General features: G+C 45.1%; 1 protein-coding gene across 12 annotated transcripts in view; it reads right to left on the bottom strand.

Annotated features, from left to right (window-relative positions):
• Nucleotides 1-2444: 2444 nt before the first annotated feature.
• Nucleotides 2445-25116, bottom strand: part of LOC108155751 (putative transcription factor capicua) — a 53993-nt gene continuing 31321 nt past the window's right edge. Inside the window, exons 2-19 of one of the 12 annotated variants that reach the window (XM_033390109.1) lie at nt 17096-17882; nt 16765-17014; nt 16558-16698; nt 15767-16503; nt 15492-15701; nt 15306-15430; nt 9805-10644; nt 8396-9741; nt 8112-8331; nt 7720-8040; nt 5349-5503; nt 4914-5286; nt 4508-4841; nt 4279-4445; nt 4111-4203; nt 3861-4060; nt 3590-3785; nt 2445-3401 (exon numbers count right to left, since the gene is read on the bottom strand). In XM_033390109.1, coding sequence (XP_033246000.1) covers nt 3337-3401; nt 3590-3785; nt 3861-4060; nt 4111-4203; nt 4279-4445; nt 4508-4841; nt 4914-5286; nt 5349-5503; nt 7720-8040; nt 8112-8331; nt 8396-9741; nt 9805-10644; nt 15306-15430; nt 15492-15701; nt 15767-16503; nt 16558-16698; nt 16765-17014; nt 17096-17727 — 6405 coding nt within the window. In that variant the 5' untranslated portion in view covers nt 17728-17882 and the 3' untranslated portion in view covers nt 2445-3336. Of the gene's footprint in view, nt 3459-3589; nt 3786-3860; nt 4061-4110; nt 4204-4278; nt 4446-4507; nt 4842-4913; nt 5287-5348; nt 5504-7719; nt 8041-8111; nt 8332-8395; nt 9742-9804; nt 10645-10736; nt 10912-15305; nt 15431-15491; nt 15702-15766; nt 16504-16557; nt 16699-16764; nt 17883-25116 lie in introns of those variants that run through there. The other 11 variants (XM_033390102.1, XM_033390105.1, XM_033390104.1 and 8 more) reach the window with 11 other exon arrangements.

The raw sequence follows: 25116 nt of genomic DNA on the forward strand, positions 1-25116 counted from the left end.
CATTTGCTTTCCTTCCTTTTTTCGCGTTTATCTTTTAACAATTAACTAAACAAACCGCAAACAACATGGTGTAACCTTCGATTGCCCCTAGACATTTGTCTTCATCAATCCTGAATATATGGTATATGAACATGGTAGATGTATATTTTAGGTCTAGGTTTTCATGGGGAGGGAGTGGGGGGGAGTTTAGCTACGATTAAAAAACGCCCACCTCGATTAAAAACTATAAAAAACCCCACCACGATCCATCGTCAAACTGTGCGAATTTCTCACAACTGAATTACAAGAGTACTGTAGCCCCCACCCCCCACTCTCTGGGGGAGATCTCCTTTCGTTCCTTAAGTCATTCCACTTTTAAAAGCATTTTTAAAATACAGTTGATGTCTTTTTCTGACAAAAATATATATGTATGTATACTATAATATATTATATAGAGATTTGTTCTGGGGGGAGTGGGGGGAGGAATCGGCCGACCTTCGCTTCACTACCAAATATTTTGTTGTTTGTAAAAGCACCTTATAAATTGTACACATACACCACATCGTCGCCACCTCTTTTTTTTGTATAAATAGCTAAATAGTTTTTCTTTTAATTTATTCTTACTATTTTTACTTATACTTTTTTCCAAAAATTGTCTTTAAACATTATACAACACTATCTGCATTTGTTTTTGTTTCTTTTTTGTTTATACCTGAATTTTAGAATTTTGTATCCGAAACGCCATTTATTTTGTCATGTTTTTTTGTTGTTCTGTACTGAGTTTGTTTCCGCAAAAAGTTCTAGTTTTTGTAATTGCCAAAAGTTGTCTCTTTGTTTTTCCCTTTGTTGCTTGTTTGTTTCATTTTTCTTAGTCCGAAATGTTTGTTGCCAAAAATGTATTTTTTGGTTGTTCATTTAGAGGTTTCTTTGTATAAGTTTTTCCTTCAATGCTTGGTAAGGGTCAAAATAATTCTCTCGTTTTTTTCTGTGCTGCATTTGACTTAATTGACAAACATGTTTTTGGTTTTTCTACTGGGGATCGTATGATATTCTACTTGAATATTATCTGTTTTATTTGCTTAGCTTTGTCATTGGCACAAGGTTTTTGTTTTTTTGCTGGGGGGATAGACAGGATAGACGGGGTTGGTTGCTTCTACTAAATATAATTAAGTTCACACCTCCGGTTTTTGGAATTTGCTTATAAACTTTGTTTTATTCTTGTTTTGTATTCTTCTTTTTTTATTTGTATTTTTAAACATTAACACACTACAATTTACGCTCTCGTTTTTTGTGGTTTTTATCATATAAAATTTCGTTTGTTTGTTCTCTAATTAATACAAGTAACTAATGGATAATTAAGAACTAAACATAATGAAAAAACTATAATTAAATTATGAATATAAAAATAATTTGAAAAGCCTACGTGAGTTGGTGTTTAAAATTGGTTAATTTCTAGAATTGCAGTATCCAGCAATGAATAAAACTAAATGGGAGCGGTATACGCTTTCATTCACATTCTATTCACTTATTGCAAGTGTTTTCAAATGATTGCAATCAGGGAACGTAATGATGATAAGTAATGAGAATGGTAGAAGACAGTTGTACAGGAATTGAAACAGAAAGCTATTGAAAAGAGAGGATCTTTGAGCAAAGATTGTTTGGAAAACAGTTTAGATCTAAGCTGGCATAAGAAAAGGGGATAGGCAACACCAGTTTAAAGACAGATATAACATTGAAGACACATTGAATAAATTGAATAAAAAACCCCATTTTTACGATCCCTGATTGCACTAACTAGTATATGAATATTGTGTGTTTTAACTATAATTTCTTGCATCACTAATTTACTTTGCTGGCATATCAAGCGTGTCTCTCTGTCTGTCTGTTTGGGTGGCTGCAACTGTTGCTTCTTGGGGTATTAGAACACAAAAAGTATACAATACATAGAAGTGTGACTGAAACGGGTTAAAATTAAAGAACTTAATAGAACTTATAGAGACACACACACACGTTTGTATACGACATTTAATAAATCAATCAACAAGCCACAGAGTACAGGCTAAATTTTGCCAAACGAGTGGATTTGTATGAGGGTGGTGCAGTCACACGCATCGCATTTAAAATTAACTTTAATTTACAACTAAATTTAATTTAATTTAATTTAATTCAACTGAATATTAACACAATATTAAATAGTATATTGCAGCAACAGTGGAAGACAGTTAGTTCTCGCTCTCTCATTCATTTCTTCATTTCTATGTTCTATTCCTTCATATTTCTTGTGTAATAAATTGTATTGTATGTATAATTATTTTATTTTTCGGTGTGTGTACAATTTAAAAAAAAAACAGTGTTCTACGCTAAAATAATATTAAAAATAGTAAAAATATATGCAAATATGTATATATATATATATAAATTATAATTCAATAAGACAACAAGTGTAAAAAGCCAATTTAAAAAGGAAAATGTACATACAATTTAAAAAAGTTAAAAGCTTTAAGAACAAAAATCAAACATTTTAAAAGCATTTTGATGTGTGTGTGTGTTTTTGGAAGTGTGTTTGTGTTTTGTTTTTTGCATAGATTTGTTCTCTCTTCTTCTTGTGTTTTTGTTATAAATTTTATGTCTAAATATACAATACAACTACGTGTTCTTTTCAAGTTTTTGTTTTATACAATTCTTTGCCTTTTCTTCTTTTTTACTTGTGCTAAATACACTTCAAAAATTAATGTGCAATTTAAGGTTAAAGCTACTTCAATCTCCGTCTCCTTGTTGCAGTTCTTTCTGTAAATTATCAACCTAATCGTTTAAGCGGGGGATTATACAATCGTTCCATTATGTATTTATGCTCTCTACTACACGATTTTTGTTTTTTTTTTGTTTTAGTTTTGTTTTTTTCTTCTTCTTGTATGTGGTATGCATGTACTTCATATGTGCTTCAAAAGTTCCAATTATTCAAAAATTTCCGTCTACTATCCGTCTATGATCTTGTGATTTATTAAGCTGCTTAATAAATTCATTCGTAATCGGTTCTCCTATCGATATCTTTGTTGCTTGGTGTACATATATTGTATATTGTATTGTATTGTTTTACTCGTATTGTATGCCTATTCTAATTAAAAATTTGTAATTTTTTTCTCTCTATTTATGTTTTCCATTGAATAAAAACTAGTTAAACATCCATCTGCATCTCATGCATGAGCTGTATCTGTATCTGCTGATTTTCTTTCCTTTTTCGTGAGTGTGTGCTGATGTTGCTGCTGCTTTCATTGAGTTTACTCTATCGTTAAGTAATTTTGTCACTTTTGGCAGCAAACAATCGGTTCGGTTGGTGTGTCCTGTGCTTCCACTCCCCTACGCTTCATTTGCTTTGCCCTGAGAATGCTGCTCCAAGTCCTCCTGCTGCTGCTCCTTCTCACCTGCCGTTTAGTAATATTGAAAAACATCTTAACAATGTTTTCATTGAGAAATGGAAACTAAATTAACAAACAAATCGAATTGAAGAGGTAGCGCACGAACAGAAAGTCAAAGAAAGATATTCATTGAAAGGGGAAATTACAGATTTAGTTTTTGGGTAGAAGATATTTGCAGAGCGCCCTCCAATTACCTGCCGCATTCGGTGTAGCGTTTGTGGTGTGTGCACTGATGGCGCTCAGCGTGGTCGACGACGAGTTCGAGTCGGACGGCGTATTGGGGCCGGCCGAGTGCGGTGTGCAGGATGCCTGTCCCAGCAACTTTTGTCGCACTTCGCGTATCTTCAGCTGCAGATCCTGTTTGCGCGGAAAAACATCGATGTGCTTGGTCTAAGGAATGCGAAAAATAACCAAATTTAGAGTCTCTTTCGAGGAGACAAGATGTCTATGCCATGATCGACTCACCTGAAAGGCAATTGTGGCCTGTGCTGTTGGGAAGTTGCCGTGAACGGCAAACAGCTGCATAACCAAATTGCGACGCGTTTCCAGCACCTTGCGATGCCCCTTCTCGCTGGCATCCGATCTGGCACTCTGCAGCGGCGTCTTGGGCGTCCGGGGCGACCGTCCCGTCTGATCCGAGCTCTCCAGTTCTGTAAAACATTGATCTACATTATACATAGAGGATATGCACAGGAAAACGTTATCATTATGTTACCCTTCAGCTCGTTGTTAAAGTCGGGCCCAAAGAAGCGCTGCGTTGTGGTTGGCGGTGCCGAGGCGGGCTCATCAATGGAATCATCTTCGCAAACTAAACACAAAGTATCCCAAAGAGAAACGAGTAAATAAAAGGTTCGCTGGTTTGCAGGGAGATCCTGCCACTCACTTAGCTTCTGCACTGGCACTGGCGCTGTGTTCTTCTTGCGATAATTGGTTCCGTACACTCGCGGGGAGGAGGGCACAGCTATGGCACTGGGCGACTGGCAATCCTCTGGCTGGAACTGCGGCAGTGCCTTGTATTTCTTCTCAAAGTCCACCTGCTTGAGTACACTGCTGTGAATGGCATAAAAACTGGTTAGTAAAACCCTTAGCAGGTGATTCTGTGTCCCACGCACTTGTTCAATTCATCGTTCTTCTTTTTGTGGGCCACTGCTGCCGCTGCTGCGGCTGCTCCTGCCGACACCCCTTTTAACGGAGACTTGGGCTGACTGTTGCTGTTGCTCGTTGTGGGCGTCAGAGGCAGTTGCTCATCGCTATTGGGCGTCGTTGTCGAGGAGGTGGGCGTGGGCAGTGCCGAACTGAGGCTAGAACTATTCACATGACCAATGATGGGCGACGAGGCATCCATCATTGTGGGGGAGTGCAGCTTCCGACTGATGTGCTGACCACCCCCATTGCTGGCGCCCAGATTCGCTCCGAACGAAACATTGCTCTCCGACTTGCTTTGAGCTGCAAAAAAAAAGCCGAAAATGCCATTAGTTCCGATGGATTCCCAGGGAATCGCTCTGGGGATCTACTCACATAAATTCTTGCGCCGCTGCAGCGGTGCTCGTCCCAATTGTGCCGGCGTTGGGGCCAATATGAACTGCTGCCCATCGGCGTCCATGTCGCTCTCCTCGCCTCCTTCCTGGCTGCCGCGCTCTGGCGGCGGTGCACTCATGTGATATGTCGCCGACTTTGGGGTGGAGGGCATCGACTTGTACGAGGGCGAACTCGCCGGCGGCTCTGCGCTGTGACTCGGCGTATAGCCATGGAGCAGCATTGTCGGCTGGGCACTGACTGGTGGCGGCAGGCCGTTGTGATTCTTGAATATATAGCTGCCCGCAAAGGCCTCCAGCTGCAGATGCTCCAGCGAGGGTGTCCCCGGTTGATGGGATCGCGGCAGCACGGAGTACTACGAATCAAAACGTTATTCTCACTCTCTAGAAGGCTTGCTTTCTCCTTCCATTTACTCACCTGACTTGTCATGGCAAAGAACATCTTTTGGCCTTGGGCTGGACCTGCACCCATGATCTGTGCTGGTGCGGAGGCCGGTGGTGTGGCCATATTGGCAGCATGTCCCAGACTCATGGCCGCCGGCGATGACGGCACACAGGCCTGATGGGCGGCTGCTGCAGTAGACAGAGAGACAGAGGTGGAGGAGGAGCAAGAGGAGGAGGAGGAGGAAGGAGTTGTAGATGAGTTTTTGTTGTTCATGACACTGCCACTGCTGCTGCCGGCCACTGGTTTGGTGGCAGTGGCTGGAGCAGCCGCTGTTATGGTTATTTCTGTATTGGCATTATTAGTACTATGATTTGCTGTTGCTGTTCCCGCTGTTCCCGGTGTTCCCGTTGCTCCCGCTTTGCCCGACGCCGACATCGCTGTTGCTTTGGTCAGTACCGTCAGTGTGGCGGCGCCTCCGCCCGCCTGGCTGGTCGCCGTGGCTGCCACACCCGCTGTCGTGGTGGCCGTGGCTGCTGTCAGTATACGGGCATTCGCCGGCAACGCAATCTTGTTGCACGCATTGATGCTGATAAACGAGACGGGCCGCAGGGTGGCCGCTGCTCCCGATACCGGTGTTCCCTGCTGCTGGCTGTACGCATTGCAGTCGGTGATCAGCAGCATGGTGGCTCCCGTTTTGGTTGCGTCCTTTTTGCTCATTCGTTGCTTATCCCTGCCTTCGGCTTTTTCCTGCCCATCTTCGAGGTCTTCATGGTCGTCTTCGTCCTGGCCATGGAGTGTGTCCAGCACGAGGGCATCGTACAGTATGGCCGCGCGGCCTGTTCCCTTGTTGTTGCTGCTGCTGTTGTTGTTGTTGTTGTTGTTGTTGTGATGACCATCTTGTTGTTGTAGAGTCAACAATTTTCGTATAATGGGCGTGGAATTATTGGAAAACTTAGTAAGGGCTTCGTTATTGTGTTTTGTAGATGTGGATGCTATTGTGGATGATGTGGATGCTGTTGGAATGCTTGTTGTTATGATTGGTGAAGATTGGTGAACTTTCTGCTTGAAAAACAAAGGCGGCGGTGTATTGTGCTGATGTTGATGCTGATTCGACGATGGTTGTGCTCTTATGATCGTGAAATGATTTATGGTGGGTGTCGGCACACGTGTTATGACTGTTGGTGGCGTCTCCACGCGGCGCTGATGCAAATGCTTGAGCTGTTGGTGTGGCGAATGCGATGGCTGCAACGGCGTCAGGGATCGCACAATCGTAAACTGTTTCCGCTTGATGGGTGCCACAATTGTTGTTGTTTTCGTTGTTGTGCCAGCTGTGGCTGTTGTTGTTGTCGCTGCTGGTGGCGGTGTGGGTGTGGGCGTTGGTGTAGCCCTCACATTTGGTATGGTATAGTGGATGATATCATCGAAATCGGCACCGGCATTAACACTGGCCAATTCCTGCATAAACTGCTCATCATCCTCATCATCATCGTCATCATCTTCATCCTCATCGTCATCGTCCACATCCTCCTCGTCGAGCAGGAGGTCCTCCACATCTTCATGCTCCTCGTCATCGTTTTCATGGATTGCTGCTGCTGTTGCTGGTTCTCCCTTCGTATTCTTTGCATTCTCCTCTGGTTCTATGTTCGATTTATGGTGGATTTTTCAAATGGTATGTGTGTGTGTGCGTGTGGAGGCATGTGTAATTATATGGATGACATCGACAGAAAGTAAGAGCATTATTGTGTTCGTGGGAGGAAGAGTTTCAGTGTGTGTGTGTGAGAGAAAGTGAAAGAAACAGAGAGAAAGATGTTATGCCCGTAAAAAAAAACCAAAAAAGCTTTCGGCGGCGACAGGTGGGTGAGGGGGGCGAGGCGATGCGATCGATGCAGGTGATTGGAATGTTTTTTTTTGTCCCAAAACTCAAAAACAACAAACAAAATCATACAAAATCTACAATCTATGCAGAACACACAACAAATCATAGTAGAAATAATGCCAATAGTAGTTTTTCCAAGTCTTAAAATCAACTTAAAATTAAGCAAAAATAAATTATTGAAAATTATACATAAATAAAAGAGTACAAAATATTCTACATTTTGAAGGGCAGTGCGCAGACGGCCTTCAATTACAATAAAAAAAGATACGAAACTCAATGAATTGCCAATCAAATACAGTGCGTTTCGTTACAGTAAGACAGTTGAGAGGTTCGAGATTCATTGAAGCAGAGTTCCATGTGGAATATGCAATTTTTTTGATTGAATATCTGGGAATATCTTTGACTGTAATACAAATTTAGGTCATCTTCAACTGCCTTAAAGTCTGACGGAACCCACTGTTTATTATTCGTTTCACTCCTTGCCTTCATCTTCTATCGCTATTCTTCTTGCCATTCCACACTACTCACCTCTCAGGTCCGTGGGACTGCGATGCGCGTGATGCATGGGATACTGGAACTGCTTCTGGCTGAGGGCCGTCGCTGTTGGCACATTGAAATTGAAGATGGCTCCCACACCGGAGCTCCCACCACTGTTCTGCGGCGGTGCACTGCTGACCACACCGGCGGCGGATACCGAGCCACCGTTCAGTTTATATGGCGATGGTGGCTCCTGTTTAATGTCCTCCTGCTTTATATGTGCCTGCAGTGCGGCAGCCGCCTCGTCGGATTTGCCGCTGCCACTGCCGCTGCAGCCCTTGGGGCTGATGGGCATCGACTTGAAGGCGCCGCCTAAGTGAAAAAAGAGAGACTGCAATGAGCATGGCTGAGTGGGGGGTTGGAGTAGCGGGTGGTTTGCTCGCCTGTGGGTTGGAATGGTGTTACACCGATTGGATTCTTGGGACTAGTGTACTGTGTATAGATCGACATCTGGGGATATGGCAGCATGGTGCTCTCCAGCACCGGATGGGCCTTGATTGCCTTCGGCTTGAGCGTAATCTCGCGATCGCCACCGCTGCCACCAGTCGGCGGTGCAGTCATGGCCTGGCCATTGGCACCGACCGCATGATCCTCCTGCGGGCGCTGCAAAGGACGATGAAATATAATCAAAATGTGCTTCCCTCTCGACAGGCCACCGATGCCATACCTGATCTTTTTCCTGCTGTTGCTGTTGCTGCTTGCGGTAGTCGTAGGGGGCATCATCCATGTCCGAATCGTTCACACGTTCGCGACACTGCAGGTCGAGCTTCTTGCAGGGCGGCTGATCCTCCACCACCAGCATCTGCTCGTCCTCATCCGAGTGCAGTTCGTTCTTCAGGAGCTTGCCCCCCTTGCCGCCAGAGATCGTGGTGGGCGCTTCATCACAAGCGCTGTTGTAGTTGTCGATCGTCAGTGGGATGATGTCGCCCTGGTGATCGCCCTGCCCGCCCGGCGTGTTGGGGCACATGTCGTGCTCCAGCGAGTCGGAGCCATCCACCGAGGCCAGACGCGACTTGGCATCGCCAGCGGCAGCGGCAGCTCCAGCTGCTCCTGCCTTGCCGGCAGCCGTCGACGTGGAGGACTTGCGGCGGTCCTTGGAGCACCATTTCCACTCGGGATGCTGCTTGAAATGCTCATCCTTCACGACGCTCGCCAGCTCATGGTACTGGGCCTTCTGCTCCGGCTTCAGGGCATACCACCATTCGCCGAGGATCTTGCTGACCGTTCGATTGTCCTGATTCGGATGCTTCTTGTGGACCATCTTGCGGTGCTTCTTCGAGAAGATCATGAATGCATTCATCGGCCTGCGTATCTTCTTGTTCGCTGCTGCTGGCTGTCCACCAGCCGCTCCTCCTGCCGCCGACGCTGCTGCCGCCTGTTGCTGCTGTTGTGCTGCCTGTTGCTGCTGCTGCTGCTGCAGGGCGCTCAAGGATTGACTCCTCCGCTTGGCAGCCGAAGTGATGGGTGCTCCTCCATTGGCCCCGTCGTCATGGCACTCCTCCAGCTTCCGGATATTGCTGTTGCTCGTGTACGTTTGCTGCCGCATGGCCGCCGTCTGTTTCTTTCCGTTGGTTATGGCCGCCGCCGGAGCGGGAGTGGATTCGAACACATCGTCGTCCAGCTGGTCATCCTGCTCCTCTGCAGTCACCGCCGCCGCCTGCTGATGGGTCACCGCTGCGGCGGCTGCTGCAGCAGCAGCTGCTGCCACCTTGGCATCGTTCATGGAACAGTTGAGCGGCTTTCCGGGCGACGACATAGGATTCGGCACAAGCATATGGTTGTTGTTGTGATTCAGAGACGTCTGCTGCTGTTGGACAGCACCTCCTACTCCTCCTCCTCCCAAGGGGCTCTGCTGGGGCGACGGCTGCTGCTGTTGCTGTTGGTGCATCATGACCACGCTGTAGTTGCTGGCGGTCGTTGTCGTTGTCGGTGTGGCCGGACCTTGTGGCGCCTTGGTCATGGGCGGCATTTGTGGCAGAATCTTGTACCATGGATGGCTAGGCGCATTGTAGCCTGCGGGATAAGAGAGATTATGGTAATCTTCACTGCTGATCCTACTTCTATATAGAATCCTACCGTTTTTTGGCAACACCTTCTCCTGGCCCTGGCACTGGCCGTGGCCGTGGCCATGCACTATCGACGTGACTGCCACAGAGGTGGTGTTGGTGGGCGTGTTGGGCTGATGAAATGAAACCGAAGTGTGCGGCACCTGCTGCTGCATCATGGACTGAACCGGCATGGACGTCACCGTCAGCTGTGTGGCATCCACGATCACGGGATGAAACGTTTGGTTCTGAGACACAACCACGTGAGGATGGGGATGCTGCGACTGCTGCGGCTGCTGCTGCTGCTGCTGCTGAGTTGTCGCATGCTGCTGGCTGCTGGAGATGCGTATCACGCTGGTGGCATGCCCCACACTGTTGGGCGGCGCTCCAGGTCCTGGCAGTGCATTGAGGTGTGCGGCAGGTGGTTGTTGATGTTGATGCTGCTGGTGTTGCGGCGGTGGGGCATGCATGACCAGCGATACGGGCGTTGTTTGTGGCGGCATTGGCAGTGGCTGTGCTCCTCCTCCCCCTCCTGTTCCATTTCCTGATGCTCCACTGTTGCTGTTGTTCCCCTCCCATCCATTGTTGTTGTTGTTGGCATTGTAAAGGACCGGACTGGGCGTAGTCTTCCATTTTCCCGTATCCAAAGGACCAATCGATGCCACAGATGTCGCCGCGGCAGGTTGCTGTTGTTGTTGCTGCTGCTGGGATTGATTGGTGGCAGCAATGGGCGTGAAAAAGTTCTGCCTGTGGTGATGGTTCGAGGACACATTGACCGGCGAGTGGGCGATGGCATTTAGCGGCGAGGCGCCGGCATGATTCACGGGTGATGTATACGATGGCGTGGCCGAGCGTGAACTGCTCAGGGATACTGTAAACAGAGAGAGGGATAGATCGCAATTAGTGCTATAATTACTCCCTATAATTATGTATGTGGATTCCATTTAGTAAACATTTTATTACATAAGCACTGTAAATATAATTTCGCTCCCAGCTCGAAATCCTGGAACGCATTCATGACGTTCGTCGGGTCTCCTCGCCTCAAATGGAAACTTTCATCACACTCTCTCACTTGCACATATCATTGGAACTATATATTGTACATATGTATGTATATGCAGATATTTAGTACATACATACATATGTATGTAGATATATGTACTACTGATATTTCTTATTTTTTTATTGTATTTAATACACTTTTCTGTCGTCGTCGTCAGATTCGTTTTGTGCTGCATTCGCATCGGTTTGCTTTTTCGTTCTGTGTTCTGTTCTGTTCTGCTCTGGCCGCTGCCTCTGTGTGTGCTCTTGACAGTTTCCAACATAAAATGCGGTGCGGTGCGGTGCGGTAGAGGCGGAGGCGGAGGGCAGTGGCAGAGGCAGAGCAGCAGCGAAGACGTCAAAAGAACGGCAGCAACAGCTCAACCAAGGGCAGCGACAGCGACGTCAGCAGCATAAATTGAGCGAGCGCCGCACCGCGCCGCTCTTGCTTACGCTCTTTATCGCACTCTTTCTCTCGCTCGCACTCTCCCGCATTGATTCTCCTGGCTTGAGCTGTTTACCTGCTTCGGGAATGTCTGTGTCTCTCTGTCTGTGTGTGTGTGTGCGTGCCTGCTCTCAAGTGCATTTTTGTTTAGGTAAAAACGAATCAAAGGCAAAGCAAATAACAAGAAAAGAAAAGAAAAGAATCTGTTGCGCTTCGCACGCAGCATTCCAGCCTCTGCTCTGCCGCTGGCCCTTTGCTTTGTTTCGTCTCAAGTGACGGCGTCGCTGTCGCTGCTGCTGCGATCATTGCGTGTCTACCTTTGCAGGTGAAGGGTATATTAAATGAAAGGTAAGGGAATCCACCACCGATCTTCAGTTGCCACCAGTTCTATCTATCTCCTCGAACTCCCGAAGGCCTGTACAGCAATTTTAGCTACCAGAGGCCTTACTTCTAGACGGCCTTACCTTCTCTTTGGGATACCCTGCCTCTGCAGGTGCTTAGGAATGCGTAAGCATCTCTCCGCTGCGCTCTGTCGACGTCGCTGCGTCTGGCGAGTAAATCACGCTGCGGTCACACTTTCAAGTGGCCCAGCGCCCAGCGGCTGAGGCAGCGGCAGCGGCCGAGGCGCAGCAGCGACAGAGCATAGAAGATTTCTGGAACAATAGAGCTCTTGATTCGGGGATCGGGACATGACGACGACCCCTCTTCTGCTCTCACAGACGGACAGACACGACACCTTTCATGAAAAGCGACAAACGACCTTTGTTGAGGTGTGTGAAATGGTCAAGGAAAACACAACGGCGCGACGAGAACAGCCACGGCGCTGGCACAATAAAATTTTATGATATGCATTTTTATGGTGAATTGGAAATGCATCGACCCCGAAACAGCATTAGAAGGAGATGAGAAAGTTTCAGCCATAGAGACTGCCCAAAGTGCGCTACTACCATTTTCAAAGAATATCTTGGGGTCTCTGAACTGAATGGAAGGCAGAATAGGCTTCTTTGTTCAAGATTCCCAAAATGCGTTTTAGTAGCGGATTAAGATGGGAGTGTGCATATGTAGGGTACATCAAAAGTTGAGCTGACTGTGAAAATCTCTCAAGTAGCGCACCCAAACAACAGGAGATGAGTGTTTCAGCTTTAAAGTGCGCTACCATTTCCAAAGAATGTTTTGGTTCGAAATCCGGTTATGGCCTGAACTGAATGAAAGAACTTGTTCTTTCTTCTACATTCCCTAAACATATTTTAGTAGGGGATTAGGGAATGGGAATATGATTTGTAGGGTGCATATAGAGTTGACCAGTTTCGAAACTAAGTCAAAGAAATCTTTCTGGAAGCAACCCGAGGATTACTCGAAGGAGTAATCAGGTTCTGCTCTGAATAAATAAAAATATGAATTGAACTAAATATTTTATTGGAAAGGGATTATTATGGCATGAGTACTACCCCACCAATTTGAAGCTTAGTCGAGGAAGCCTCTCTAGAAGAGCAATATATGAGAAAGTTGTAGCTTTATGGATGTTTTCCTTGTTCTACGGGCCCAAACCTACTTAGAGGCTTAAATAAACTCTCTAAAAAGGGTAACTAAAAAGTCGACAAGCCCAGATGCAAAATCTTTCTAGAAGCGCCGCGATAGATGACCAGAGCGAGAAAAAACAAATGGACTGAAAGCCTCTCTCTGTCAGGCTCTGCTTAAGTTTCGCTCTCTGCCCTGCCCTTTTTATACCCAATACTCAAAATGAGTATAGGGATATATAAGATTTGTGGTGAAAATGGATGTTTGTAACGTCCAGAACCCCACAAAGGACGAAAATCTGGGGCATCCACAAATCTCAGAGACTATTAAGGCTAGAGTAACCAAATTTGGTATCCACACTCCTGTTAGATCTCACTATAAAACTTATATTTCAAAATTAGGTTCCCCCTATTTTTTTTAAATTTTCAAAATTTTCATAATTTTTAAATTGCAATTCAATAAAAATCAAAAATAAAAATTGTATACTGTATATAAAGTATAAGTATTATTTTTAATTTTTAATGTGTAATTTTTATTTTGGATTCTTATTGTTTAATTATTATTTTTGATTTTTATTATTAAATAGTTATTCAATAAAAATCAAGAACAATAATTATAATAATAATTATTATTCAATAATAATTATAATAATAAATATTCAATCAAACTCAAGAATAACAATTATAATAATAATTATTCAATAAAAATCAAGAATAATAATTATAATAATAATTATTCAATAAAAATCAAGAATAAAAATCATAAATAATAATTATTCAATAAAAATCAAGAATAACAATTATAATAATAATTATTTAATAAGAATCAAGAATAACAATTATAATAATAATTATTCAATAAAATAACAATCATAAATAATAATTATTCAATAAAAATCAAGAATAACAATTATAATAATAATTATTCAATAAAAATCAAGAATAACAATTATAATAATAATTATTCAATAAAAATCAAGAATAATAATTATAATAATAATTATTCAATAAAAATCAAGAATAATAATTATAATAATAATTATTCAATAAAAATCAAGAATAACAATTATAATAATAATTATTCAATAAAAATCAAGAATAATAATTATAATAATAATTATACAATAAAAATCAAAAATAATAATTATTCAGTAAAATTCAAAAATAATAATTATTCAGTAAAAATAAAAAATAATCATTATTCAAAAAAAATCAAAAATAAAAATTTTGTACTGTATATAAAGTATAATTATTATTCTTGATTTTTATTATTAAATAATTATTATACAATAAAACTCAAAAATATTCATTAATCATTAATTATTAATTTTGATTTTTAATGTGTAATTATTATTTTGGATTCTTATTGTATAATTATTATTTTTGATTTGTATTTTTTTTGCTTAATATAAAACTCAAAAAATTTAAAAAAAGAGGGGGAACGTTGTGAGTTGCTGCGGACACCGCAACTCTACGGTTATACCCGATACTAAGTCAGTATGGCTCTCCTCCAGCAGACGCCGCTAATATTAAACGACACGACAAAGAGTGCGTGCGAGAGAGACAGAAAATCAGTCTGAGCGTGACGTCGGGCGCTGCGTAGCCACTGCAAATTGATTTGTTCCTATTGGCTATAAAAATGATCTGATCTGATCCAGATTCAGCAATCTGATAGATATGGTCATTATCTATGATTCTGCGTTTTTGGTTTTCTCATATCTTTAAAATTGTGGATGCCACAGATTTTCGTCCTTTGTGGGGTCGGAAGTGGGCGGGGCGAAGTTTTGAAATATTTTTGTAGCAGTGACATATCACAGAACAACGATATCCAAAACATCGTTGCTCTAGCTCTTATAGTCTTTGAGCACTAGGCGCTGAAGGGGACGGACGGACGGACGGACGGACAGACGGACAGACGGACAGACAGACAGGGCTCAATCGACTCGGCTATTGATGCTGATCAAGAATATATATACTTTATGAGGTCGGAAACGATTCCTTCTGGACGTTACACACATCCACTTTTACCACAAATCTAATATACCCCAATACTCATTTTGAGTATCGGGTATAAAAAATTAAGCGCCCGACGACCCGTTCAAACTGACTTTGTGTCTCTCTCGCACGCAATCTTTACCGCGTCGTTCAATGTCAGCGCCGTCTGCCGGAGGAGAGGCATACTGACCATGTATCGGGTATAAATGTAGAGTTGCGGTCTCCGCAGCAACTCACCACGTTCCCCCTTGTTTCTCTTTCTCTCTGCCTGGTGGTGTGGGTAATTGCGTGAACAGAGAGATAGATTAACAGTTAAGCTGGCGCTGGTGTGAGAGAGCGGCACCAGAAGCAGCAGAGGCTGGAAAGACCAGCCTTGAAATGAATTGCAGCTCAAAACTATGAATAAATTTCCACACAAATTCCAATTTTAATGCTTTTATGAGGCGGCTCTTAGACACTCTATCTATCTCTTTCTTTTATTTTCGTGGGTCATAAAAAGTCAAAAAGGTGTGAGGACTACATATAGAGACTTACCTAGCACGGCGGCCGCATCGGTGTCCTCCTGATCGTAGCGACCCTTGACCCGATAGTTGGGCGATGTCTCCGAGTCACGCGATGTGTCCTCATCGATCTGTGTCTTGCTGCTGGAACGACTATCACTGAAAAGGGTTAAGAACAAGGGTTAAGTGGCCAAGAGATAGGATGGATCAGATGACAAACCTCAGTAAACGATTCGGACCCGTGGACGAGGGATGGGCATTGTTACCCTTCTGATTCAAATGCCTCGAACAGAAGCCCCTCCTCTGAGATTCCTTCGTGCAGAGCATACAGAGGCGTCGCCACTGCTTCCCATTGTACTTCTTGCGCACGCCGGACTCCGATTCCACGATGTCGCCCTTCTTGAAACGATGCGGCGTAGTAGCCTGAGATCTGTGAGAGAGCATAGAGTATATTCCACTGGAATACGCGAGAGAGGGAGAGAGAGAGAGTCGCACCTTGGAGTTGCTGGATGAGATCGTGGTGTCAGCCTCTGATCGAATAGACTGGACGTACTGCCGCGGCTCTGCATGCTGCTCCGTTTGCTGCAGGCGCTCATCTTCTCCGTGTCCAGGTCGCCGGCAGCCGGCGAATACCCGATACCCACCACATTCAGCTCGTCATCCGATTCGTAGTCGTCGCAGCCACGCGACGCTTGCTGCTGTTGTTGCTGCTGCTGTTGGGGTTTCAGGTGCTGCTGCTGCTGCCCATTGCTTCCCGGAGAGATCACTATGTCCGGCAGGCCGTTCACCTGCACCGCCGTCTGCCCCGTGGTCGTCTGCTCCACCACATGGCCCCCCAGCCCCAAGGGCGGTCGCGCCGTCGGCACTACACAGCTTTGGAACGGTGATGTGGCCGTCGTCCGGTAATACTCTTCTTGTTTCAGATGCGGTTGCGGCTGCTGCTGCTGCTGCTGGGAGGTGGATGTGGGCGTGGGCGGTGCCGTGGGCAGCTTGCCGTCGTACCGTGTGGCCACAAAAGTAAGGGGCGTTCCTGTGGCCACCTTTGGGTACACAATGTTGCCACTGGACACGGGCACGGGCACGGGCACGGGCATGGCCTCCACTGCCTTCCGCTTGCCTGTTGTCGTTGTTGCTACGGTTGGCCCCGAGGAGGGTGACAGCTCGCTGAGCTCGTCCCACCAGGGTGGCTGCAACAGACGTAGATCCGCACGACGCACAACCTTTGTGGGCGCCTAAGATGGAGAGTTTTCAATGCAAATACTATGAATATCCCCTTAGAACCTTACCATATCATCGCCAAACAATTGGACACTGTATTGCTTTGTGGCCTGATTGATGTCCGTGATGATGCCCTCCACATAAACGAAGCTGCCAGAGCTACGTCCCTCCACACGCTGGCGCACACAGACCCGGGCATCCAGCGTGATCTATGGAAATTACACGAAACTTCTTTATAAAGGATATTCCAAAGGACTATTAGGGATAGTACGTACATCTGCCATGGGTGGACTGGCATCGAGTATCACATGATATCGTCCATTGTGGAACACATCCGGATATAGGAGCAGTCCCAGATCGGTGGAATCGAATTCCACGAGTATTGAATCGGGTTGTGCCTCCTGCACTTGTCGTATAATCCCTGGGGCATAATGATTATGGATTTTGGCTAGGACACGGGTATTGTTCCACTCGCTGAGATCGAGTAAGGATTGTTGTTGCTGCTGCTGCTGCTGCTGCTGCTGCGGCTGCGGCTGCGGCTGCTGTTGCGGCTGTGGATGTTGCTCCTGTACATGTTGCTGATTGTGAGAGTTAAAGATAAAACGCTGCTGCTGTTGGTAGTAGACAGCCGTTGTGGGCGTGTGTGTGCGTTGCTGATGATTGATTGTTGCCGCATGGCCATTGTTACTGCTGTTGCTGCTGCTGCATGCCACATGTTGCTTGTAAGTACTACTACCGCCGGCATGTTGCAGCGGTGATGCAATTATAATACGTTGTTGCTGTTGTTGCTGTTGCAGCTTGATATCGCTGGCGCCTGCACCGCAATTCAATGCCGAAGGACTCACATGTGAGTCCAGCTCTGCTGGATCAAATTTTCGCTTCTTGGGATGTTGGCGCGGCTGAGGTGGTGCCTGTTGCTGTTGCTGAGGTGTGGATGTTGTTGCAGTTGCATGCAAGTGCGGCTGAAACAGTACATGTTGCTGCTGTTGCTGATGTTGCTGCTGCTGTTGCTGCTGCGTTGTTTCTGCCGCTGCTGTTGTGGATGTAGTTGTTGCTGTTGTTGCTCCAGTGGCAGGTATCACCATTTTGTTGGTGGCAACAACAAAATGTTGCTGTTGCTGCTGATGCTGCTGCTGTTGTTGTTTCTTGTTTGTTATGACATAAGTTTCGGTTGCGGCAATCGCTGCTGCTCCTGCTCCTGCTGCATTTGTGGCTGTTGCATTGGCAGCGCTGAGCATTTTACTTGCTGCAACATGTGCAACATGGAGGCTTCTACGTGGTCTATGTGTGTGTGTGTGTGTGTGTGTCTTCAGTGCGGCAACAACAACAACGCCAACAACAACCACTGCCTCATCGAGGACTGCTGCATCGTTGCTTCTTCTCGATTTTGGTCCTGCGAAAAGCGAGAAAATTTGTTAATTAACTTGACAACAGAAAACCATTAAAATCAACGACATCGCCGTCGCCGTCGCCATCGCCGCTGTCGATGTCGATGTCGATGTCATTTCATAATTAGTGTAATCCGCATCCTGACAACTCTGACATCCTGCCACTGCGCGATCCAGCCAACCAGGACGACCCTGCAACCAGGCACCGACTACTGCCCCGCCATTGGCGCCGCCCGTTGCCCGTTGCCGGTTACCCGTTGGCAGGCAATAAAATTCAATCTCGACACAAATATACGCTCCACTATAATCCTTCGCCATCATCCTTCTTGTTGGGGATACCCCTTATTGAGAAGCGTATTAGGACTTGGAGGTCAAATGAAGACGGGGCAGCATTACGCAGAAATAACCGTCTGTTTCTTTACAAGACACTCGGAACACTAGGATCGAGTCCTTATATAATATTTCATAAGAAAATCTTTATTATTTCCAAAGATATTCCAAAAAAAAAACTTTGTTTTAAGGCTAGACATCACCAATGCTGCCAGGAATCCAAGGAAGGACTATATAAATATCACCAATGCTGCCAGAAGGAGTCCAAGGAAGGACCATATCCCACCACCTATCCTACAAAAAACCGCCTCTAAAGGGTACCCAAAGCTTCGACCCCGAAACTAGCTTTTGCTCTCTCTCTCTCTATACCCACACTCTCTCTGTTTCTGTGTGTGTGTGTGTGTGTGTGTGTGTGTGTGTGTGTGAGACGACGACAACGGAAACATTTTAATTTGCACAGACGTCCAATGGTCTGGGTCTGGGTCTGGTCTATGGTTCTGGGGTTCTGGGATTCTGGTTTCGGGTACAGGGCCGAAGGGCCTCCTCTCCACTGTTCCATGCGACCGACCAGCATTGCCAGCATTAAAAAAAAAAAAGAGTAAAAATGAAATATAAATGACACTTGAAACATTTCATGCCAAAGCCAAACAGACACACATACACAGGCGTACAGTTGCATAAAAAGTCAAAATCATCTGGCAACCACAAATACACCCACACAGGGAGACACACACAACAGACGCACGCACACAGCAACAGCAGCCTCGACTTTGATGAACTTGTGGCAGGGCCGAAGGTGGCTGGCGGGGGCAAGTACGAGGGAAAGGGTTAAAGAGGTGCAGCGAGGGCTGCAGGGAAAGGGTAAAGGTGCAGCTTTATGGATTATACAGTCGCCTACGCTACGAGAGAGGCATCGCTCGGTGGCAAGCCTCTTGTTAGGCTCAAAGGATGCCAAAGAAGCCTTAGGAGCATTCGAAAAACTATAATCGCATAAGGAATAGGCAGACGGATAAAATACCAATAATTTATACAACTTTTATTGGTTCCAAACGGAAACAACGGGAACAGATTTCAAGGAACTCTTTTTTAGGATCATATTACATGAAAATACCTCGTAAATTATTTAAAACCAACATTTGGAATAATTTTGGGATCATTTCATCACTAAAAACTATACAAAAATAAACCAAAATACTATATTATTCAACCTCTGTTACTTCTTAACCGAACCCCCATCGATTTCGAGCCAAAGATATCCCTAGATTCTCCCAATCAAACGTGTACAAACTCTATGGACACACCCACTCATATCAAGCACGCCCCCAAAACCCAACCCAGCCCAAAAAAAGGGGTTTGGAGTTGCATCTCTAGCTCCGAACCGAAGGCCGGGCCGGGGTTCCGTTTCAATTTATTTAAAAAGTGTTGCATACTTCTGGGCATGGCCCGTATACGTGGTGCGCCTGTATTTGTGGCAGTTGACAACACAGCGTTGCCATATCGCTCGCTGTTGCATTCTGTGTGGCAGATACGGCTTATCAGGAGGTGGCAGAGAGTCAGAGAGCCTCCTTTTCAACCAGCAAACCCGCCCAGCCATTCTCTATCCTCCATTCTCCATTCTCCATTCTCCACTCTCCATCCAACCCTATCCCATTCATCTCCATCTCCTTTTTGTGTCGTTTGTGTGTAGGCGTAATTGCGGGAAATGACTGCCACGCCCATTGTGGGCTAGCACACACACACACACACACTCACACACACACCACACAGGCAGAGAGGCACGAAACGAAGCTAAATTGAAGCAACGTAGCAACCAGAAATGAATCAGGAAAAAAGGGAGGCAAAAAGGAAAGGCCTTGGCCATATTGTTGTTGCCTCTGCCACCGCCTATGCTGCTGCCTCTGCCGCTATATGCGATGGGAGGGACAAGTGCAATGATTGCTTTATTTTCCTTTTGCTCCTTAACTTTTATGCCCATTTTGGAATACCCTTTTTTGAGGCGGTACCAACGAATTCAAGCAGTTATTAGAACTATAGGATTTTATGAGAATCATTTATATTTCTACCACTAGAAACGATCTATCCAATAGTTTAAAGGGCATCCGATAGTCGAGCAGTATTTTTTTTGTTGCTGCACAACTTTGCTTTTCATTACTGTGCGGCTGGGCTGGTTTGCTCGGTTGCTAGGCTGCCTCTGCAATTGTTAGGAAAAATCCAGAATAAAACGAGAGGCGGCGTCGGTGCGGTAGACATAGTGTCTGGTACAGTTTTTTAAATTCCAAGAAGCAGTACCATCCGAAGCAGCATGCTGATGTTTGAAGCTCAAGCTCAAACTCAGGGCTTAAAGTCGTGGTTTTTAAAAGTTGATCCCGTGATTAGTTGGACACATGCTCACACATACACGCGAGCGAAGCTTGTGCACATATTTGTAAAGCTTTTATGTAAATAACTGCACATCTTCTATATTTGTTCATGCGTTGCAGCATAAGGCGGGGGGAGTGTTCTCTCTCCCTCTCCCACTCTCTCTATACCCATCTCTCTGTGTCTGTGTGCTTAGTCACAGCAAAAGGTATGACGGAGAGAGGCAAGGGGCCTTTGCTCTGCTGCTACCGAAGCGTGCTTAAGTAAATCTAACCGTACACCGTCGTACACCCACATCACGTCTGTCCCGCCCGCCCAACAGTCAGTCCGTCCGTCTGTCTGCCTGGCTTAGTTGATGGGAAACCATCTACTTTCGAGTGTAATTCACAGGTTCTGGCTGTAGTTACAGTGGCGGGCAGAAAAATTGTATACGATCAGACATGGGATTGTTAAAAGGGTTGTCCCTTGATATTACCCTACCTTTTCATACATATTCCAACCACAGTTCATTGATGATTAACCTACCCCAATTATTTGCCCACAACTGTGCCGCGCAGGGTCTCAATGTCCCACTGCAATATACGGTTCATTTGAGACCTAACTGGCCGCAAAAGCAAACAAGCAAAAGCAATAAAAAAAAATATACATACAACCCGGCAATTCGAGTAGAGAGCATTATTACAGTTATCTATTTATTGTAGTTTCGAGCATTGCCAAGAATGTTCACATCTGCATTCCCTGTGTGCGTGTGTGTGTGTGAGTGCTTTGTCAATTGCCATCAGCATTATTTGTATCATCATCATCGTCATTTGCATCTGCATTGTCTTTATTGTTGCATTTTATGATGTGGTTCAGAGACGACTGCATTTTGGCATATGCACACACAAACACACACACACACACACACACACACACACGTGTAATGGAATATTCTAGCTGTTGGTTTTCAAATGGTTACGATCTATACAGAGATCTATAAATTGTGGCTAATAGATTTACTCACACAGTAATAGACTTTGTTTTTTTTCTTCTAAATTTTTTGTTTGACCAATTTCGCGGAAATGTAATTGAGAACAACACTGCTTGATTTTTTTTGTTTGTCTGCTTTTGTTAATTGGAATATTCCGTTTTATTGCACGATCTGTCTCAATGCAGAGTCATTGCTGCTGCCAAATTGAATGCAAAATAAATAATAATGCGTGAGAGTCTCGCTCTCATAGACAGACACAGTCACACGCTTCCACGTAATAGTATACAATTTGTTATGGATATGCATATGCGAGAGTAGTGAGTGCATCGTAATTAGACAAGAGTTCTTTGAACCCTAACGGATTGTGTACGGGCTACTCTTCGTGTCATTTGTTTTGGCGCCAAATCCAAAACGAAAGCGAACCGAAGCGAGGCGAGTCGAGGCGAGCCGCATTGTAGAAGGCAAAAGTGTAGAACGAAGAAGAGAGCAATAAAAGCCAAAAAGGCATGCAGAAAGTTAATGTCGCTGCTGGCGACGTCGACGCACTTAGAGCAGAATGGCACACACACTGCACTTGGCAACGGTAGCCACTCACACATCATCATCATCATCATCATCTCTACTCTACTCTGCTCTGCTCTGCACCGCTGTCTACGTTCCTCTCTGCCGGGCTGCCGGGCTGCTGCAATGTCAGTAACCCCACTCGTTGACAGCAGGGGAGAGCGGGAGTGCGGGCGAGGGAGAGAGCCGAGCCGAGCCACACTATCAAAGAGTTTGGCTAGAGTGAGCGAGCAGGCAAGCGAGTGCAGTTAGCATTTCAGAATTTGTTTGCAATGATTTTTTTTTTTTTGTTAAGTACTTTATGTTGTTGCCAACTCCTGCTTCTTCTACTGTTCCCCCACCCGCTCTCTTAGTCATTCAAATCACGCTCTGCAGCAGCAGCAGCATCAAGTGAGAGTGAGTTGTGCGCAGAGGCGGCTTAGGCAGGCGCCCAGCCAGCCCCTGAATCCAGCCATTACTATCCCAGTGGAGAAAAATCAGAGAACGAGAAATAATGGAACGAGGGAATGCCGCTCATTTGCGTAGAGTAAATGCAAACAGCTCGTGTGCCTGCCTTCGTCTCATCTCCCGCACACACACACTCTGGCACGCATGAATGCAATACGCTGCAGCCAGCACACCAGCAGCAAACGCAGCAGCAGCAGCAGCGGAAAGTATACAACGGGTGTAACAGCGTAACACAGTGGCGGTCAGAAAAGTGGCCTGCTTTAATTAACATTACTTTGATAAACTTTACAGCTTGGAATACTTTATTTCATTAAACATTTAAGCCCTTTTTAAACTTTTTGTGTGCTTCCTTTTACCAGCCACACTTATCAGCCCGCCACTGTGATAGTGTGCTGGCTTTACTCATTTTTAGCTTTTTGCTTTTGCATGGCGTAAATTATTTGTATGCGCTGTGCTTGAGCGCAAAGAAAAAAAAAGAGAATGCAGCGGAGAAGAATGAAAAGGCTGCCGCGCTGCGCTGCGCTGCACTGTTGCGACCGCTGCTTCTGCTGCTGGATGGATGCTGCTGACGAAGGTGACGCATTGGGGGTCGGGTCGGCGGACGTTGTTGAGTTGTAAAGACGACGACGACGACGACGACGAGTGCACGATAAGTTGTGTTTTTGTATGTGTCTCTGTGTGTGTGTGCTGGCTTTTGGAAGACGGACACGAAGGGACCCGTCCCTCTCCCACTCCACAATCCCGTTTCCCAGCCTGGCAACACGAAACGCCAAACGCGCGAAAATGCTAAAAGCAGAGGCAGGAACATTTTTTTTCTTCTTTTTTTTATTTACTTTATTTCTTCTTGTTGAGAATGTGGAGCAGCAGGAGCAGGCAGGGGGGGATGACGGGGGGTCCACGGCTGCGAAGACTGATTGCAATGGGCCCCCAAACGATAAGATGACGAAGCGAATACTGCAAAAAGGCAACAACGAAAACAAGAAGAGAATGCGCTGGCCTTCGGGGACGAAGTATTTAATACCCTTGCATATCGAATGAGCGCATATCGATGCAGCGCGCTTCAGCAAAAGATATCTTTAAAACTGAGAAACTGATTTCCATAGAAACAGAAAGACAGACCAGAACAGACCACACCAGACAGAAGGATATGCATATGTTGATTCCGATTAATATATACACACTTCTTTGTGTTACGAACATCTGATCAAACATAGAATACCCTCTGCAAAGCACTAAGCCGTGGAGAGGTAGGCCCAAGGAGGATGAGTTCTTCTTCTACTTCTCAATGCTCTCTCGCCTTCCACTCAATGCTTCTCTCTCACTCTCTTTAAACGATTACCCAGGAGGACTTCGTTCGTTCATTCGTTCGTTCTCTTGATTACAACAACACCAATGGCCACAACAATAGCAAACTGCATTTTGGCGCCTCCTCCGTTTTCCACCACAACAACATTTCCTACTTCGAGTTGTTTCTGTCTTTTAATTGGCTTTAATGCATTTCGATTAATTTGCCGATGGTTGGCGAAAAAAACTTCCTCTACTAGGCCTCCAGACTAATTAAAATTGTTGTTGTAGCGCCACAGAGACCACAGGAATTTATTTCAGGGCATCCACAACCTCATCATCGTCGTCATTATCGCTGCAGGTTCTTTCTTGGCCGTAAGGCTGCCGCCCTGTCGTAGTGTTTCCAGCTAATTGCAGTTAAGCAACAATTTAGTACTTAAAATACACTGCACTTCAAATGATGGTACTTCAATGGGCACTTCTTGTGGGGGGGTATGTAAGGACGTGGAGTGTGTGAAGTGAAAGATCAGTGAACTTGTACACATCTGTATAGATTTTACTAGAATATTGCCCTCGTTTAACACGAAACGTTCAATGGTATCAATATCTATCGCATTTCCGTATCTCCTGTATGTATATCTCCGAAAATATCTACGGGTATGTAGTAGTAATAGTAATAGAAAGCTTATTGAAAACAGATTGTATTGCTGGATAAGATATCAATTGTTGTTTTCGACAAAACTATTGTATATTAGGCATACGTAAACAATTCTCCGGTGTAAACAATCGTAAGCCCTTGTTTCCCAATAATAAATGGAATTTTCTTTTTGTGAAATATACAAAAATTCCTTGAATTTCAAATCAAAGCTTGAAAAAAATGTCTCAACCTTGCTTTGAAGCACTCCAATTTCAGAAAAGGAGAATTATCTATCCCCACCACCACCTACCATGGGGGGGGGTGAGCACCGTTGCAAAATGTATTAAAATGTTGCCAACGTTTTGTTGGGGGTTGACAAACAATGACAGTCGTTGATGATCATGATCAGGCGGGGATTACGATGATGAAGACGTGGAGCAGCCAGAGACAGCGAGACAAAGAGAGAGGGAGAGAGGTAGAGAGAGAGAGAGAGGTAGAGAGAGAGAGAGAGAAGGAACAACAGAAACAAGAACAGAAACCGTAGCGAAGGCTATGAAAAAGTATGGCGCATAAAATTTGCATTAAATCATTTCGGTTTTTACCCTTTACAGAGGGTATGATGATTTCGATGAAAGCAAGTTTGCTTGTCTTC

This window comes from Drosophila miranda, chromosome 2, assembly GCF_003369915.1.
Source record: "Drosophila miranda strain MSH22 chromosome 2, D.miranda_PacBio2.1, whole genome shotgun sequence".
NCBI lineage: Eukaryota > Metazoa > Arthropoda > Insecta > Diptera > Drosophilidae > Drosophila > Drosophila miranda.